General features: G+C 37.1%; 1 protein-coding gene across 3 annotated transcripts in view; it reads right to left on the reverse strand.

The window, feature by feature from the left end:
- Window positions 1-20,709, reverse strand: part of LOC101890835 (uncharacterized) — a 45,721-nt gene that overhangs the window by 15,908 nt on the left and 9,104 nt on the right. The window contains exons 8-14 of one of the 3 annotated variants that reach the window (XM_005184071.4): window positions 19,094-20,275; window positions 18,045-18,135; window positions 17,115-17,937; window positions 16,863-17,049; window positions 16,633-16,744; window positions 16,395-16,562; window positions 16,275-16,331 (exon numbers count right to left, since the gene is read on the reverse strand). In XM_005184071.4, the coding sequence (XP_005184128.2) occupies window positions 16,275-16,331; window positions 16,395-16,562; window positions 16,633-16,744; window positions 16,863-17,049; window positions 17,115-17,937; window positions 18,045-18,135; window positions 19,094-20,275 (2,620 nt within the window). The remainder of the gene's footprint in view (window positions 1-16,274; window positions 16,332-16,394; window positions 16,563-16,632; window positions 16,745-16,862; window positions 17,050-17,114; window positions 17,938-18,044; window positions 18,136-19,093; window positions 20,276-20,709) is intronic. The other 2 variants (XM_059119300.1, XM_005184074.4) reach the window with 2 other exon arrangements.

Here is a 20,709-nt window from a genome sequence, read left to right on the forward strand (position 1 = left end):
GCTGATTCTTCAGCAGTACCACATTACGCTCTCCCTTGTAATCATTTATTTTAGGGCTTTTAGCGACAACGCTGTCGTGATTGCAGTACTTTAAAGCAATTGGGAGAGGTTTGCGCGTTGCGGCTACCTGTATCACAGCGGAAGCTGCTTCCGATATTGATCGGCGACGAATTAGCTTAAAATCGTCACTGCTCAAAAATTTCTTGTTGTTAACCACAAACTTAACTAGGGCTTGGAAATTCAAATTTCCCTGGGAACGAGGTGCTTTTTTGGATTCCTTGGACTCTTTCAAGCATTTCTTAGAGCCCTTATTGTCATCGGCCAAAACTGTCGGCGGTTGATATACTCTGCGACTACTCCGCGATCGCTTTATACTTTCTTTCTTTTCCAAGTCGCCAATTTTCGTTTTCGAAGAGCTCTTTTCAATGCGATTGTTGCGGAACTTGCGATCGGTGAGCAGAATTTTTTCCTTACCAGCAGGTGGTAAATTGTCCTCCATTATCAGACATGGCATATTACAGTGCTCGACATCATCATCTGATTCAGTGTCGTCATCGATATCGTCATTGTCATCTTCAGCCAAGAGCGATACTGGCAGAGCGGTACTGTTCGGCGGAAATATCATTACACTGCCTAATGACGCCTTGGGCATGTTCTTCTCCTCTGTCAGCTCTTCGCAGGCAGGTGCTAATTTTTGGTTGCTGGAATTGCAAAAGTTCTTATAAAATTTCTTTTTTCCAGCCTCTGAGTTCTTGACGGCTCTCAAAGATGATTTCTTAGATGAATTCTTTGATTTGACATCACTCAATGGAACTGAGCCTAAATGTCCAGACTTTTCCGATAGCGCAACATTCAATTTGTCTCCTGTAAATGACTGGGGTGTTGTTTGCTTTTCCTCCATTTCATCACATTCGTCTAAGGAGTAGGACTTCTGCTGCTTTGAAAGAAATTTCGGTGAACTCGATCGCTTTCCACTACTGGGGCTGGGAGTTGTGGACTTGCGCCGAAAACTAGCACGACGGAATTTCTCAAATGTTGATGACGCATCGTCGTTTTGTTTCCCGCCTACTGCGTTCAGATTGCTCTGTGTGTTGTTGTTAGCATTTGGATCCTCAGACGAGGAGCCACTGCCTTTCAGCCGAAACCACATTCTTGATAAATCGCCCATCTTTTTCGGTCTATATAAAAATCCTATATCATAACACGATACCACGTCACTTTTTATTCACTTGGAATTCCAATATTTCTTTTTCTTTTCAAAAAGATTCCAATATTTGTACCAGTTTAGTACAAACAAATCGTATATTTATAAGTATTTTTGTCGCACAAATGTATATCGGTGGTAGGACGAACACCTCTTACAAGAGTGGTGGCCTCGTTTACATATACATATGTACGGTCGGTTACTTTCGTGCATTTCTCAATTTTTCATTCCCATTCGTCCGAAGGCCCCTTCTGGTTAGAGGCGTCGCGACAGATTCTGAGTCGTAAAACTGAAATTCAAGGTACCGCGCAATTGATAATCACTACATTTGAACGAATTTCAAAATCAGTCTATTGAGTTAATGTTGTTGTCGTTCGCAAATATCGAAAAATACTAAAAATGAAAAGCTTTTGACATTTTCGCGTTCGGAAAAGTTGAATATTATTATTTTTTTAATTTTAGATTCGTGTTTTACGACTGTGGCAAAAGATATGAGACTTTAGTGTACGACCGTCATGCATATTATAGATGTGAGAGTGAGAGAGAGAGAGAGAATGAGAAGGGGGAGAAAACAAAAGAAAACCCTGTTGAATGGTGGCCAGGCAGGCCTATGGAAGATTACACGAAAACGAGATGAAACTACTGAACATTTAAAGGTCAAGTTTAATGAAATTCTGATTCTGCTACACATTTGCCTTGTATTTGTCAATAATTATAATATTAGTCGCGACGATGAACGTACACAAAGATAATATACATATATGCATATTCTTGCTCGCCTGACTTACAGTGGCCCAAATGAATTTTGACATCATGTGCTAGTCAAAAATCGTTTACATAAAATATGAATCTGGCAACGCTATGCCTGAGTAGTCGTGTTTATTTCACTGCAGCTGATCAATCGCTAAATTTTTTGGATTCTATTTATAATTGCCGCCATACCTTACTGTTTGCAGCTCAATTTTAAAATTTACTTCGAGGTTGTGAAGAATTTCAAGGAACTCAGTTGGATTTCCCAATAATTCGAGCTAAACATTGTCCTATCAAGGTGGATTATTGCTGAATCATCACTGTTTGCTTTTTATTGGTTTATAACTGTTGTCGCTGTTTTTTATTCTGCTTTGCGTGCTGTTCCTTCGCTGTGGTTGTTGTTGTTTGGATTGCCTGATTATTTCAAAGATGTCGAAGTCAGAAAAGTGTGGTATTTGTTGCGATTCTATTACCAAGACTCAAGGAAGCATTATGTGTCGCCTGTGCTCCAACTGGCTACATTCTCATTGTGCCAACGTTGGTACTAAGGAATTGGCTGCATTGCGAGCAATAAAATTCAACAATTATATTTGTTCCAAATGTGACGCAAATCTTCAATCCAACAGCAGTAGCGGAATAGCTGACGAGATCCGCAGTCTTAATACCAAGTTTGATGACTTTATTTCGAACAATCAAGCAGAACAAAACTCAATTAAATCAGCATTGAACGATATAAAGACGGAAATGTGTTCATGCTTTTCAGAACTTAAAACTGAAATTAGTAACTGCAACGAGAAAATCAAAACTGTGGAAGCTACTACTTCTTCAAAAATGTCTGAGATGGAGGCAGAGCTTAATAAACTGCACTGCAGGCTAAATCGGGCGGACATTCTAGTTGGTGGACTGCCATCTGGCTTACCAGATTTGATGGCACCAATTCTGGCGCTGGGCAAGTTTTTTAATTTGTCTCTATCTAGTGCAGATATTAATCAAGTTTCATACATAAGGAAGATGACGCAAATATTGATTAAATTTAATAACGTGTCTCTTCGTGACTCTATAATGAGGGAGTATTTCAAAACAAGAAACATTAAAGCCAGTGACCTATTGGTTGGAGCCGGTAATGACTTGTCAAACCGAGTATACTTGAATGAGCATTTCTCGCCAGGCGCTGCGCATCTGAATTCTTTATGTAGAAAACTGCGAAGGCTCAATATTATTGTCAAGTATAGAATTCTTAACTCGAATACACTAATGGCTAAATTAAATTTTTCAAATGGAACTGATATTGTTGCTGACCTCGAAAAATGCAACATGCTATTGAAGGACGCTGAGTTATCACCATCTTAAATCTACAAATTTCCTTTTTTTGGTATTGTAATTATAAAATTTAAATTTATATTAGGATCAGCTGTTTGAAGTTATAAAATTGAGATATAGAGTATGTTTTTATATTTTAAATTTATTTTATCATACATTTTTTCTTGGTTCCCCTCCTCTAATTATTTGCCAGTTTATGATGTCTCTTAACGACAACCTTGGTCCGGTGGTTAACAATAACTCTTATATTAAATCTGCCCTCTGCTCTAGTAACCAACATTTTAAACTTGGTCATTTAAATTGCCGTAGTATAAAGGCCCAGCTGAAGATTGAGGAGTTAAGGCATATAATTGTAGATAGCGCATTGCACTTATTTGCTGTATCAGAGACTTGGCTTACTCCTGAAGTTTGTAATAATGCAATTTCCATCCCTGGATATAGAATATGTCGTAATGATCGGCAATTCTCTGGCAGAGGAGGAGGGGTTGCGATATTTGTGCAAAATGGACTACAGTTTAAAACTGTTTTTCAAATCTCATTGGCTGGATGTGAATCATTATTTATTGAATTGGTGTTTGGGCATGTTAAAGTCTTGTTTGGTGTTGTTTACTTGTCTACGGGTTGTTTACACAATTTTGAAGTCAATCATAGAGAAATATTTTCCAAATATTCAAATATAGTCGTTTTAGGTGATTTCAACATTAACTTATTTGATGTTTCCAAAGCAAACATTTGTCGCTCGTTTTGTGCCAGATACAATATGTCGATAATTCATAACTCAAAGCCATCGCATTTTGATTTAGGCAGAAGGTCGACATCGCTTATAGATTTTATGTTAGTAAGTGATGCTTCTTTCAAACATTTTTCTGGTCAAGTTCAATGTCCGTCTGTTTCTGATCATGCCCTCATCTTTGCATGCCTTATTTTCAATGTTTATTATCCGTCCAAATTCATAGTTTTTCGAAATTATAATATAATCGATTGGGATCATTTGTTTACTCTCTTGAGTGAGTTTGATAGCTATGCTTTTTATAGTTCAGTACATGTAAACATGAAATGTGAATTTCTAACAAATCTGCTTGCAGATCTTTTTTCTTGTGTTCCGGTTGTGCGAAAGGAAATTAATGCTAATTCAGACCGCTGGCTTGAAGCAATGGATGTAGATTTTGCTAGATCGGCTAGGGACTTAGCTTTTTTGGCCTTCCAACATAACAGATGTCAAGAAAATTGGTCCACTTACCGCAGATATCGGAATAGGGCTAGGACCGTAATGCGCAGGGCCAAAAGGAAATTTTTTTCTAAACTCTTAGGTAATGCGAATTCTGCTGGAATATGGAAAATATTGAAAAACTATGGATGTGTAGAATCCGATAATACTGCAATTGACATTAATGTCAATGACATTAATAATTTTTTTGCTCTAAATAATTCTGTGCAGGATAATGAAGTTGACTTCTCTCAGTTTACTGACACAGATTCGTCCTTTTCCTTTCGCTGTGTTTCGGAAATTGAGGTCCATGAAGTCTTGACCAAGATCAAATGCAAGTCGGTTGGTGTAGATGAAATTCCAATATACTTTATTAAATTGGTTTTTCCATATATTTCTGACTTTGTTCTACATTTAGTGAACTACATTTTAACTAGTTCTTCATTTCCACAAGATTGGAAAACTGCGCGTGTTGTGCCCATTCCAAAATCTAAAAATGTTCAGGGTCCGGAAGACCTCCGCCCAATTTCAATACTTCCAGCCATTTCGAAAATAGTAGAAGTTATTTTAAAGATCCAAATATTAGAGCATACAAGCAGTTTAATTTGTGATACACAATATGCCTTCAGACGGGGTCACAGTACTACGCATTTACTATTGAGAGCCACAGATTTAATCCGTTTGAATCTTAACGAAGGCAAAGTTAATGTTTTGATATCTCTTGATATTTCAAAAGCTTTCAATTCAATAAATTTTTCACTCTTGATTAACAAGTTAAGACACACTTTTAATTTTTCATTGACTGCATGTAAGCTGATACTCTCATACCTTAAGGATAGGACTCAGTTTGTTTCTGTAAATAACTTTAAATCAAATTTGCTTTCCCTTTACAGTGGTGTACCGCAGGGTTCCGTATTGGGCCCGCTATTATTTATCCTTTACGTAAATGACTTACGTGCTTGCATTGACGTGGAATGTTGCACAACATTTCAGTTTGCCGATGATATATTCTTATTATTTACTGGTCGAGGAGATAATTTATCTTTGTTAGAAAATACTATCAACATGTGCCTAAATCAATTTTCAAGTTGGGCATCAGCGAATCATCTAACAGTTAACTCAACTAAGTCCAAAGCACTGTTGTTTGGCATGTCCAAAAATGCATCATCGAACTTAAACATTGTTTTAGGCAATAATATTATTGGTTTTGTTGAACACCATAAAGTTCTGGGTGTTACTATTGATAATGAACTATCGTTTAGTAACCACATTGATATTTTATCTGGCAAAATTTGTTTTTTATTAAGAAGAATATACGCATCAAATTTGTATATGCCTCTTCATGTTAAGAAACAGGTAGCTCATGCATTGCTTATGTCTACCTTTTTATATGGTATTGAGATTGTGTCAGGTTGCATTGGTGGACATCTCTCTCGGTTGCGGAAAATTGTAAATGCAATTGTACGCTTTGTCTATAAGATTCCTTTAAGAAGTCATATTTCTGATTATGTTAAGTGTTTTCTGGGTTGTTCCTTTAACAATTTCATATCTTATCGTATCCTGGTAGGATTTTATAATGTAGTTAAAAATGGTGAGCCTGCATCATTAGCAAGACTTTTTTCCTTTTCACATTCAACCAGAAACCCTCAATTGATTATACCTAGGATATGTAGGAATATTTATGCGCGATCCTTTGTAGTTCGGATTGCACGCGTTTGGAATGTGCTTCCACATGAACTTAGAATATTCTCGCATACTAATAATGTATTTAAAAGGAAATTGCGAATTCATTTGGCAATGAATTAAAATGATGGACTAATCTAGAGTTGTTGTTGTCTAGGACATTTATATACTTTTCTTTTCTTAATAATAGATGGCTGGGGAGCCAAGTAAAAATTATGTATTTTAGTAAAATGAAAGAGTTGTATTATTACTATAAGCTCAGGTTTAATTTTGTAACTAGTAATACTTGTATATGGTCTTATAGGCTTTGTATTACAGAAATGGATGAAATAAAATAAAAATAAAATAAAAAAAAATAAAATTTAAAGAAAAGCGGTGGCGACAGATAATCAATGAATGTTTATGCAATTATGGTGGTGCATCTTCGAGTCTGCACCTTTCTTCGTATTATTATTATTATTTGAAAGAAAGCCTCCTCCTAAATATTCTTTAATCTTTAACTTCATATTTTCGTTGCTAAACTTTTACAAAATTAGCAAAACCATTGGACCATCTTGACAATACCCACCATTATTACAAAAAAGTATACCATCCCCCTCTTCATAGTCACAAATATTAGGCTTCAAAGGTACGCCATTGTCACTAATAGCAAAATTATTACATGGGAAATTTTTTATCGAATGTAAAGGCCAAAGTTGAGCTTTAGCAGTTCTACAAAAGCAAGACATGTCTCTCATATAATCGATTTTTGTCGAGAGTTATCTTCAACGAGTGCGGTTATATATACATCGGTGAAGGGAGATAAAATATCATATACGGTAAAAAATAATTGCCATCATTGGTCAATGGAATACATACACGTCCGAAAAAAATACAATTGCCTTATAATTGTATTGAGCCACTGTATTTTTAAACAATGACAGACTTCCTTGCCATAGCGGATTCCAAAACATTAAGCCCATTTGAAGAAAGAGACACATTGAGATAAATTGAGAAAATTTGTATTTGTTCGAACAAGAAAACATTTTAAAATTAACGGATGACAAAAACTCAGGTAGGCATTCGACCTTTGGTGGAAATCTATACACCAATTGCGATACAAACATACACACCATACCAGTCACATTCATATCTGTATGCGCGTAGCTATGAACAATGTTTGATATATCGAGTTGGTATTGATAGTGGTTATCAATGACTTCGCTTTCTTATCGCCGTTATTCGAATGTTCAGAAACAAGTCAGCGCCAAAACAGACGCAGTTCACAAAATATCGAAAAATCCAAACATATTGCGCTAAAAGCAACTCAATAGCCCGGTAGTACGGACAGCAAGCAGGCTGCATAAAACCACCAAATCGACTGGATATTCACCTTAACTGCACATGATGTCATCACACACAGTTGTCTCTGCTTTGGTTTCGAAGTTTTATTAGAAGTATCGAAACAAAGCAAATGACGAATTAAGCATGTAGATGTAAACAAATGCTTTTTTGTTGCGAATTCCATTGGTGAGCGGCGCATAGCTCTGCGAGACCACCCAGTAAAATAAAATTGAAACAAAAATGTCAATAGAAGTAGTGCCTTGTTGCCTGTCTGCCTCTTTTAAAGGTTTTAACATCTAATGAATAATTTAATTATTATGCCAAAAAAAGCAATAACTAAGAACTGCATTTTTAGAACTCCAAAAGATTTCTAAACCTCAAAAATAATGGCTCCTTTAACCAGTTCCAAAGAGCCATGCGAAGACGTGGTCGCAATACGAATTGGCACACCACTGCTTTTTTCGCATCAATAATTTTGCTGGGTATCAGTATAAACACTCCCCCGCCAAAAAAGACTCTTTCTCTTTTTCACTCTTTGTTAGCGTCCAAAAAAATAATGCAGTTGATTGATTTCCAAAAAATGGATCAAAAAAATCAGTTTTATACTATATTACAAAAAAAAAAAGATATTATTACATGTTAATATTATTAAAAAGACAGAAGGTGGAAGATAGTACACCGTCTATACAATGCCCAGTCTTTAAACATTTATACAATTTTTGTTTCATTGTTTGAAAGTTTTCAAATTGGACAAACCTGTGTGTCTGGAAACGTGTATAGAATTAAAAGCTCAAACAAATGAATATTTTTGAGTAAATCACGCTTAAAAATGTGCCTCTATATAGTGACGGAGGAAAAAGCATCGCTGCTAGTGGAAAAGCAATTTCACTGAAAGCAGTTAGTTAGTACTCCCCTTAATATCACCAAACAATTGAGTGTCCACAATGTTTAAAACCACAGTAATTAGATTTTCCATAGCCTAATAACCCGATCTGTGTTTTCATGCTCGGTAGTATAACAGGAATAGCTCTTTCACAATTTCGAATGTAATATATTTTATTTTCGCCGGACTATAATCTTCCTTTTATTGTTGACTTTTTTATTAGAATTGTATTTTACTACCAGTGACCCCATTTTTCAGCAACTGTATGTATGAATGTGATTATATTATTATAATCATATGCATTATTCGGAAAATGACTTTTTCTATTCTGTGAAAATGTTTTTGTCCACCTCGGGACATTATTATTACCTGACCGCAGATATACCGCCTGCTCGGTTGTGTTGGTCTAAAAGCTAAAAACAAAACAAACTTTGTCAACGAAAAAATTCTTACGTCTACCTTTTTCAAATTCGCTTAACTACCTCACTTGGTTCTGGTTCCATTTGGTTGACTGTCAACAGCACAGTCAAAAGAAAAAAAATAAACAAATGATGTAATAGAACCAAACGGTAAGCAGTTTTTTAAGATACGTATTTGTTTTATATTTGATAGTGGTGACGCATTTTAAACAAAAATAATTAATAATCGTCGTATGTACCTAACTAGTCGGCAAGCACATTCAATGTTAGCTCAATATTTTGATTGTATTCTCAATAATTGATGTGTGTTGCTTGCTTCGCCAGGCAAGTTTATTCGCCTCTCTTTGGTTCTGAATGAATTCAGATTTGAATTGGCAATGTCGGCAAACAATAAACAAGTAAAGACGGCGTTATACTCGAGCTATAATATGGAGTAATAATTTTCCATTGGAAAGCCAAAATGTCAAGAAACCTTCAAAATACCGAAAATAAGGATATAACGAATTAAAAAAAAAAAACATTCTTATCAAAATATAAATAAAACATTCTGTCATCACATTGTTATTGTTACATGTTGTATTGATAGAGCTTCAAATATTAATTTTTACAAAAAAAAAAAGAAATATTTGAAATGTTTTAAGGAGATAAAAAATTTGAATTGGGGTTTGGATGGACAATGGGTCTATACATTCGATCTAGGTTTTTGGATTCACGGCCTTGGGAAAAATTGATACATCGAAAGCAGTCGAATTTTATCCTTATTTATAGCAAAAATTCAACAATTTTAGGTTAGATCGCCGTATGTTGTGAACTTAAACCATAGACACACACACGCTAAAACTTAAACCATACACATCTCAAAAGTTTAATATATCCTTCCTATTTTTAAATGGAAATCGAATTCGTGATGAGAAGTGTTCTAGCCATTTAAATGAATTTGGGATAGTTAAACTTGCCCTGCAGTGGAGCGATCAAATTATTAATGGGAATTGAAATGATGAAACTTAAGAAACTCTCTCTGTAGTGAATATTAGGGACTGACATAATTTTTCCTGATTCTTTTGTCCTCAAAATGTTAAAAAAGAACTTTTTGGAACTGTCCATGGCACTATAGGCTAGGTTACTGTGCAAATTGAAAATAAATAAAAACTATATAAAATAAATAAATTATATATAAAGGGTAGGGGTTATCGGATAAGTAGTTGAAACTAACTTCGCTTCAAGGGCGAAATGTCTCAATATGACTGACACATATGGTTCGCATATACGTGTCGGCGAACCGACTGACAAATTTATTTACATTTGCATATGCGATGTATTTGCCACGAATTTATGTGTAACCTAGTTAAGATATATATAAGATATATCATCCATATATGCTTGTTTGTAATGCTTCGTAAATAAATGAAACGAAATGAAATGCCAGAGAAGACCAGGAGAAGTCCGAATACATTTGATATTCTTAAAAATAATTCCTTGACATGCCTTGGTGGTCTCGGTCGAAGAGAACAAATTTATTACTGTTTCAAAATTCAACTAAGCGCGATTAAATTAAAGAGGCAAAGACTTGGGGGAAGCTCAAGTTTTGTTATTACAAAAAAAAAAAAAAAAAAACATTTCAGATATCTGTCGCTGGTGAAACATTGAAAATGCACGAAGTAATTGCTAATACGTTTGAATTTTGTAATTTATTCTTTTCCTTCTTTCACATAATCTCTTTTCACTTCACATTTGCACATTTTTTTCTATTTTTGAGAATATTTGTTGTTGGCCGTTTGAAATTGCAGACACATACATACATATGTAGGTACGATCTATATACAGTTACGTTTTGTTGTATTTTAAACGCGACACACAAAACATTAAAATTTATTAACATAACGAGGAAGCTCCGAGAAATGCATAGATCCGTTTGTTTTCCCAAGACGCGTCTTCAAGATTTGTCGAATACCAGCGACAATTTTTTCCTTGCAATTTAGGAACAATAAAAAAAAACAAACAATTTATTAATGCAAATATCGGCGCGTCACAATGACCACCGCATGGTCTTGCAAATCGAACTGAACCCTACCAGAGAGGGAACAAAACCGTCAAGCACAAGAATGTGTAGTTTCTCGGCTTGTCCGTTGGGAGAGGAAGCGCACAAGGGCATGGGAGAGGCGACAGTTCGCTGGGCATTTTGTTCGTACGAAGAGGATTTTTAACGGAAACACTTTGTATTTGTGTGTCATCGCACACATGAGATCCACGCACCTCTCGATGAGAGTTCGTGAGATCGACAGTTGAGTGCTCCGCTCCTTCGATCGTTCTTTGTTTCAACGGGAAGGTGCAGAGAAAACAAGCAAGTGTGCTCTTCGTGCGACCGTGGCAACGGCACATCTGTGAAATCACCCATATACTTCCACAATTGTGTGAGGGAGTTAGTTGTTTTGCAAGAAAAAAGTGTATGTTCGCATAGGGAAATAATTACCATTCCATCGAAACTTTGAAAAGCTTTTAACATGGTTCGTGCCCAGACTCATTAATTTAGTAGATCGATTTCAGTGTTGCCATCATTATTACTGGGCCCACAGCACTTCACTTTCACATCAGTAGAACGAACATAAATTTTGAAAACGAAGGTCAAATCGTATACACAGACGGTTTCAAAACAGACCTTGAATCCAGATCGCATATTTAACAAAAATTATTGTCAGATGCTTACCTTGACCTTGGTGTTGTCCACCCCAAGGGAATTTTAACAACCTCTTTATGCTTGGGTTTCTGCGAACTGTAGGAGCGGCCAATGGATCAATGTCCATGATGGTGGTTACTGCACTGATTTCTTTTGTGTCTAGCAGAGCGTCCATTTATCAGTTTATTAAATCTACATTTTTAACTTGAACATTAAAATTTTCGAACGGGTAGGCACACAGACATTGCTCCATAAAAGGCAATATTTTTGAAACGAAAAAAGAATTTGTTCGTCATTATTTTGTTACACTGTCATTTTTTCCGGAAAGGTGCTTGAAGATTCGATCTGATGTCACAACACAGGTCAGGCGACGACTACATTAGGTTAGGCAGGTTAACACAACTTAAACTCGAGCATCGGTCTGCTCATCATTTGGAACTAACTTTGAGGTGCATGTACCCGGAAACTACTGTTGTCCGGATAGAACACGCCACACCATGGGCATGAATTACGTTAGTAAAACCCACATATCCGTCTTTATAAAATCGAATACATTTCGACGCGGCTGTCATTTTTTGTAATCTTTCAATATATAAAATAAATGCTAATGTTTTAAGGTCTCAAACGTACAATGTTCTTGCGCTATAAATAACTTTCGTTTACTGCAAAGTTTGGAAAAATGTTTTTTCTTTTCGTTTTAGACAAAAATATTCGAATCTGGTAATGTAAACAAACAACCGATTTCAACAAATGAAACTTTTGTTTAAACACCATTGCGGTCAATGAGTGCTGCTGCTGGCTGTTGGTATTGGTTCGCCCGACTGTATCAAAACATGAATGAAAAACAAAGTCTGGGGAAAATTTCTGACGACAGCGCAGCCAATCTTCACCCACATTTTGCACATTATTTGTAAGAAATGGGAAATGCCGCTCTAAGGTGAGACGAAGAAGGCGAATCAAATGTTGTCAGCATTAATATAAAGTTGTAGTACCGCACATTATGGAAGTTCCGTCGTAAATAACGCAACCGAGGATGGATGAGGGATAGAATGGGAGGGCAAGGGTAAGAAGAACGGAAAATGATAGACCCAATTTTTGTATGAACAGATTTTTCAGACGATTAGTGTATCACATTAGTGGAATTCGAATAAAGACAAAATGAAAAGAACACATAGGTCATCTTGGTGGTATTAGTTTTGTTACAGGAAACAAATTGTCCAAGACACACTCTCGCCACAGTTAGTAAACCTGATTTAAATACTTTGGGCGACATTCTCTTGGCAGGAATATATATCAAGAAAAGGGCCGTTATTCGAATGTGGATAATTACTGTAACTAACAGAAATATACTTCATTAAAAATCTCTTCCAAAGATGCTTACATAAAATGAAAGTACAACCATGACGTTCCTTTACAGAATTTGTTGTAAAACTTGAATGTAATGCGAATTGCGGACAAGGAAGCGATTGCGATTGAGGGTTTTTTGTAAATTATATTTTAAAAAAGAAAATGTGTGACATAAACTTCTTTTGTAATAAGGAAGCAGGAGGAATTCTTGGAATTATTTTGGATGTGACGACAATTAGAAACATAAAAAATGTGATAATCTGACAGGGCGGAAACGTCAATGCCTTCCGAAAAAGTAATTTGCTTCTTGCCCATGTGTTGACTGACTGACCAAAAAGACTTAACTTGACACCAGTTGTAAAGGTCCAAACAATGTCACTATGCATGACCTTGGATGAGCTTAAGGCACATATCCTAACAGGTCAAATCTGGGGTATTTGTTAAATCGGTTCATGAGTTTGGTTAAGTTTAAGACACATTTCCTAACAGATTTATTTTTCATCAGCATTTATAGTCCGTGATAGAATCCACATATGGCGCGGAGCATGGTCTATAGGGGTCCACGTTTTACTATAGCAACCGTTAGTACCTGCAGGTACTCTGTATTTTAATGATTATAACCTCATATTTCAACGTTTTGTTTGGTATTTGAAGTTCACAATTGATGTCAGCTACAAGAGTACGAAAATAAACTACACGAATCGTTTGCCATCGTCTCCTTCTCTATTTCCCAAAGAACCAATCGAAACCAAACAGATAACGGAACTTCTTTATTATTTCGTAATGTTGGTGTAAATAAGTGGAAACAAAAAAACTGAATATTTATTATGTCCTCATACAAGGGAAACCGGTACAAGAGACAATATTTAGAATGACAACTCTTAATGTACTAGCCATCATTTCACATAGAAAACATTTGGACATGGTTCATGGCAAACGATACAATTCGGCGAATCACAGTCGACGTACATTAAGGCAATCGTACTCTTTGTGTACTTCTGGCATTGTTTCGAGTACAAAACGATTGAATAAAATGTTAAAGTTTATGACTTCGTGTGAGTGCACGTTAATCGTTTTGTTTGTTTTCACGTTCGCTTCCAGCTCCTGTACCTACAGCTCCTACGATATACGGTGTTTTGTCATTTTGACATTTTGTCAAGAGAATTGCTCCGATTGGTGTGCTTGTGCTTGATGGTAATAAAAGTTCTACGATTTTACTCTTTATAATTAGAGGAATAAACCAAATAGTCGTTGTAAATAAAAGAAACTCCGATATCAAATTCCTAGTCTTTGGAGAAAATTGCTTTGGAGTTTGGAGTTACCGTTTCGATCTTGACATGGGTACAACATTTTGCATAGATGCTTTGCAACCATTTGCAAATTTACCCACTCCACTGTTTTGTCCAGACCAAGCGCCGACATCACTTCTGCACCCCGAACAACTTTTATCTGGCTTTGAGGTGCACCTAATTCAGAATTGAAACAAAACTCCTGTCGGCATGGACAAGCACTTTGATTTGAAATCACATAAGGTCAGTGAATCAATACGTCCGTGCATATGTATGTCTGTATGTCTGCTCCCAGGCTGTGGCGATAAAGATGCATTGAACCGACGTAAAGAACAAACCCTCCCAAACGTACACAAATTTAATTTTGTTTACATGACTGAAAGTATGTTGTGTGTGAGTGCGCGCGTGTGTGTGTGAATATGTTTTACACGAAAAACAGTGTGACTTATGTGTGCTCAAACAAAAAAACACACAACGACTACTACCCGTCGACATAATTACAATAAGATGCATTCATCATTGTGTGACATGTCCATATCATTTGTCGAATCCATTGATGCACCTTAACAACATAAATTCGAACAACACAAACATCTCCAGTACTTTCACCACGACTACTTAAAACACAAAAAATGCAACCCTAATATTGGTTTATTAGTCTAAATCGGTCTACAAGTCGACAATAGATGTTGCACTGCATAATTTGTGAATTTTCTTTATTCATTCACCAGTGCGAATAGGACACATTTGTACACACGAATGGCAGCGTAAATGCGCCCGTCTTTCATTTTTTGGAAAGTTTTATCACGCCCGTTTCTTTCACTATTCTTTGAATTAGCGGGTTTTGTGTATGTCAAGGGAGCAAACGAGCCGAGCAACTACTGTTTCGAACGTCCGTATTCGCCGTTTTGGAAAACACAACTGATAACTCGATTGCTTGAATGTGATTATCGTTCACTGCTGGCTAGCTGTTCGACTCCTTGATGTGGGGAAGGATGGAGGTTTGGGGTGGTGATGGGGATGTGGATGGGAATGTCTGTGGTGAGTGATGGGCTGTTACTTTGCGCTCGCATGGGGGAATAAACATTGTAAACGCTACATTCATACATCGACGAGAGAAGAGCAAACAAATAATGTATATTCTCTTAATTTCCCAGCACATTCTCTTGTTGTGAACTGCTTTCTCGAAATTGTTGGTACATTGACGCGAGAGGGTTGCCATTTTTGTTTCATACGTCTTATCAAACAGCTGTTCCATTAAAGTGTACACATTACTCTTTATTTAATATGATGGTAGGAATCCTTAAATTTTATAGTTGTGTTTTTAGTAATTTAATAATAGGTCTGGACTCACATTGCATACTTGGCGCACAAGGAGAATAAAATGTGGCAAAGATATATCATTATCATCTCTGTATTTTGTTTACAAAAATACATGAACATTGACAGCAGTGACATAAATCAAATTAAAATGATGCATCCCAATATTTTTGAGGGACTTTTTCATTCTAGCCAAAACGGTATCACATGGTCGGTCCACCCGTATACATTTGCATAGATTTTTTTTAAATATCATTTATTTTAATATCTCCACTATATGCTTATGACGGGTTAAGTATTTTACATGATATCTTCTCTTCAGATTAAAAATCTATTTATTGAGATTTTATCCCGCATGTCATAGGAAACCCTTTTTATATTTATAGTTGTTTTTTTTTTTACCCTCAAATCATAACTTATTTTAAGATTTGATTTAGACAATTTCTCAAGTTTATAAACTTTTGAGAGTGATAATAAAATATATAACACTTACTAATAATAAGGACCTGAAATTGCATATTGGAGAGTGGCTGAAGAGCTTTGTTCACTTCAAAATCTCTATAATAGGGACTACAATTGAAGTCTTGGGCAATTTCTCGCATTCGATATCAAGTAAATTTTGATCGAATTGAATTTGTGTATACGGCTTTGAAATTGATGAAAACAACCAGATGGTTTCTACAGAAATTTTCAATTTAATCACATTTAAAAAAACGGCCAGCACATAACATGGTCACAATCAAGGCCTTTTGACAACAGGTTGACAATTAATTTTGTCTTTTGACACCAAACTCAGTAGTCGGGTGGCTAATATTTTTATACGCAGAAAATATTTTGTTTCATAAATCTACTCACCATGTGTAAAATCCAATTGGGGATCGAAATCATCGGGATCCTGTCGTTGACGTTTGTCTGAAATTATACGATAGATTAGGCATTTTGTTTCGTATTGTTTTAGACTGCTTCATGCATTACCTCCACTTGCGTCGACTGACGTTTTTGGACGAATTTTTCCCATGATTAGTTTACTAATTTTACTGTCGTTGTTCAGATCTTTATCTTTTCGCTTCGCCTGTGGTAATGGACCTGGGCAATTTTCCTCTAATATTTTCGAACAAGGACGGTGAATATTTAATTTACAGTCTGTTAAAAAGGAAAATTCGCTCAATTAAATGAAAACAGTTAATGTAAAGCTGTGCTAGTCTTCGGTTACCTGTACAATGGAAGCCTTGTGGACTAACGCCCCAAATTATCGTCTGGCAATGATTGCAGTGGGTCACCTCATAGTATTGCCTCAATACTAATGGATGACCACGGACAATCATCTGAATTGAAAAAAAGAAACGAAAAGTATTTTAGGTGTGGGTAGTTGCTTTTTATAACATGGTGCATCCATGTACAAATAGCTCGTTATGTGCAATGGATTTGTTTTGAGATATATACCTTTCCTTTTTTGCCCATTAAACGTGATTTGAAACTTTTCTCGCGACTAACGAAGTGATGAACCCGGTCTATTATACTATTAGGATGGGATCGTGTTATGAATATCCGATGTATAACTGTCGATAAAGCGGAACAGAGAGCCAGCTTCTTCGGATCTTCGGCTGGAAGATCTTTTTCGTACTCGTCACTAAAAAACAGGAGGACGTTATAAGGTTTTAGTTGACAGAATCGAAATAACCAAAGGCAACTTACATTATAATCTGCAATTTTTTCATCAGGGTGTCTTCGAAAATTTGTTGTTCTCGTTGCTTGTCGCCCTTGGCCTCCGTCAGTTGGGCGTCTGTTGGCCCGTATATGGTTCCCAAGCCGGCGGTCCGCTTTTGTTGAAACTCTCTAAGTTGCTCACAGATGACGTCTCTGGCTTTCTTGCGGCTTTTCCAAAAAACTTTTCTTAGAATTTCTACTTTGTCGAACTCGTTCTGGAGAACGGCATCCACTTCACGTGCCAGCATCTCGTCTTGGCGATACCACGACAAAGGAGCACGGGGCACCAAAAAGGTTGAGTGAATTTCATACACCCATTTGCGCATGTCCTTTGCAGTACCCTCCTTATAAAGGCCAGTAATGAGATAAAATAGCAACGGCGCCGGTTCCGAGTTGGACAGAACATAATTTAAAAATACTGCCAAAAATGCAACGTTTGAGCCCTCCAATAGCCGTGGCAACGAATTGAAGGGACCATTCTCGTCAATGAATGGACCCTCTTGGTCGGAGGCATCCTCATCTTCCATCGACATGATTTCCTTCTGGGTACAACTTGTCTGTGCCGCGTGTATACGACTGGAATGTGGTAAAGGTGGTGGTGAAATCGCCACACCCAGAGGGGTAAATTGATGAGATTCAATGCAAATTCCACTTGTCGATGCACCACCATGTTCATGAAGGTTGTCCTCATTGCCGGATAAGCTGGCGGAATGTGCATGTCTATAAGGTGGTGGAGGTGTGCCTGGCGGTGTAACTTCGTCATCTTTTTCAATTAGTTCCCATGAGCCCGAATTAGTCTTTATATGGCGATCTGTTCAAAATGATTTCAAAGCAGCGAATGAATACCACACATCCATCATATGAAAGATGAAAGGATAAAAAATAAAAATTAAAAAATTAAAAAAAAAATTGACTTACCCGGGTGCCTTGGGTGCATATTTTCCGGTGATGACACCACTCGTCTATGCTTGCTCATATTATTGACATTCTGCGGAGTCTGGCCCAAAACCTAAAAAATTAGAAACAATTAACAAATCACGCTTATTTGGCGCTCTGGCAACCAGATATGCAACTCGCCATTCGCGATTTGCATTTCGTAAGAGTAACACCACATCAACCCAATAACTACACACTTAAAGTAAAATTATAGTCTAATAACTCCCACTGACTCTTGGTGATTGCTACCCAAACACCAATACATTCGGTTGTTAATACTTTAGACTTAAACGTACCAAATTGCAAATCACTGATTTGGGAACATTCATTTAAAGTGGGAGACTAGCTGCAAATAAATGGGTGCACAAAACCAATAATTTTAACTACTGGGCCAAGGTGGATTTATTAGCATCTACGGTAGGAAGCTAGTCTGTCAACAGCAGTAGGGAACATCCACTAGTATCGTGGCATTAAACCAATAGAAAATATGTGAACAAATGTTCAGATCAATTGGCAGATATAAAGGAACTTCCGGGCAACTTTTGAATAATACATGTAAAATAAGTATAGCAAACAAACAAATTTTGTTAGTTGGTGTAATGTTAGGAAGTGGTGCAAGATGACATTAAACAATGAGAATATGGGTAGGCAGACAGGCAATCCCTGATTGTACAGCAACATTTAACAAATCTACAGAATTATAATTGACGCTTTTCCTATATGTTTCAATCATGGATTGCCTGTACTGACATGGGTTTATGTGGTGGTGGTTAAGAGAGAAACAACATCAAAATGACATTTAGTATGTAAACCTACAAATGAGATACATTTAGTCCCCTTCCCATTTTAGTAAGAGGTTAAGTGTTTGGTTCGTACTGAGCTTTTTTTGCCACCAAACTTGACATGAACACAAAAATACTTTATAAGCTATGATATTCCAACGCAGAAGAAGAAGTATTTAATGCATGTTGAGTACCCCGATACCAGATTTCTTTAAAAGAGAAACATATTGTGGGTAGTTTTATACTTACAGCTACATTGGCGCCGCCACTTGCAGTGATATGCATTTGTTGGTGTTGCTGATGCTGTTGCAATTGTTGAACGATGTTGGGTCTCTGCGAGAGAGGGAATGCAGCGGACATATTATCGCGATGAACTGGCGTACATGTCGAAACAAGTGGATACTGCAATAAAGTATCAACACTATTCGGCGAAGGCCTGACACTGGACAGGTTTTGATTGCTTCCACGATGAACTGATTGCTGGGGATCTTCGAGCATACCCGGCTGTCGGGGTGGTAGCGGCGGAGGTAATTCGTCCAATTGACTGTCGTCGTTGGGCGAATTGTGAGAACCGGCGCTTTCCATTTGAAGAAATATTTGTGTTGACATTTTTGGATCGGACAGGGCCTTGGTCTTTGTCTTGGAGCGTTTGAATTTGTTGCCTGCATTCTGTGGAGAGTTGTGGCCCGACCCCAGAGGCGGCTGGGGTGATTGCCTTATAGGCGAGTTCGCACCACCCCCTCCGGCATTGTCCAGATCGGAAATAGGCGAAAAACTGTGGTTCCCACAGTTATTATTCGAAGCATCCAAATTTATTTGTCGTGTCGGATTCCTCTGAGGCAGAGGTGGAGGAATGTCGTCCTCTTCTATCACATTTTTCGACTGGGAAGAGTATTTATTTTTTCCCTTGGTTGCTTTGGAGGAACCTTTGCTGGATTGGTGCTGTAAATGTTGCTGATGCAAATGAAAGAGTTGCTGAGCCGAATTTCGCTGCTGTTGCATCTGTTGTGGGTTGTGCAGGGACTGTGACATATTCAATGGTGACCCGGAGGAGGAAGCCATATTACCCAGGCCCGTGGGCGAAACAGCGTCCATGAAAGAGGAGGTTGTATGCAAGAAATCCGTAGTGTTATTTAGAGGAGCGGCTATTGAGTCTTTGTCAGTTTTATTTCTACGACCGCCCAACGATAGAGACGACAACGAACGCGGTAACAACGACAGAAATGCTGGTGATGATTGTGATGCTTGTGGTGTTGTGGCTTGGTTGTTGTGATTTTGGGAATGATGTGGGTTAAGATGTGTAGAAAATTGTGGTGAAGTTGACTGATTGGAGGAAGACGTAGACAAGTGATGGAACTGATTTGGCGACATTAAACCTACACTTTTACCGTTATTGCTCGCCATAGCTTGTAACTTAATTGGTGGTGTGTCCTGTTAATTGAAAAAAGATATGCAATTGTTTGGAGGTGTTTGGTTTGTTTGTGTATATACGTGTATATATGTGTATACAATTGTTTGATATAAGTGTGTATTGTAAATGATATTTTTTGTTGAATGACATTTTCTGGAAATCAGCGAAAAAGGCGACACTCTTTCACATCGGTTAGGATTTGTTACATGTGTGTGTGCGTGTTATTTGATTTCTTTTTACTATCCCCCTACGAAAAGCACAACTTGTTGGAGGGTTATTTTTGCATTTCATCAATAGTAGCGCAGTATTGGCAAATAATTATGATAAGTTTAGTTTGGCAAGCACAGCCTAGCTTCAGAGGTATCTACAATGCATGCCCTATGACATATTCTGACAATTCAATATATTTTGGTACATGGCAAAAGTATTCAGGCTAACGGAATGGGGACGGGGA

Source organism: Musca domestica, unplaced genomic scaffold, assembly GCF_030504385.1.
Source record: "Musca domestica strain aabys unplaced genomic scaffold, Musca_domestica.polishedcontigs.V.1.1 141, whole genome shotgun sequence".
NCBI lineage: Eukaryota > Metazoa > Arthropoda > Insecta > Diptera > Muscidae > Musca > Musca domestica.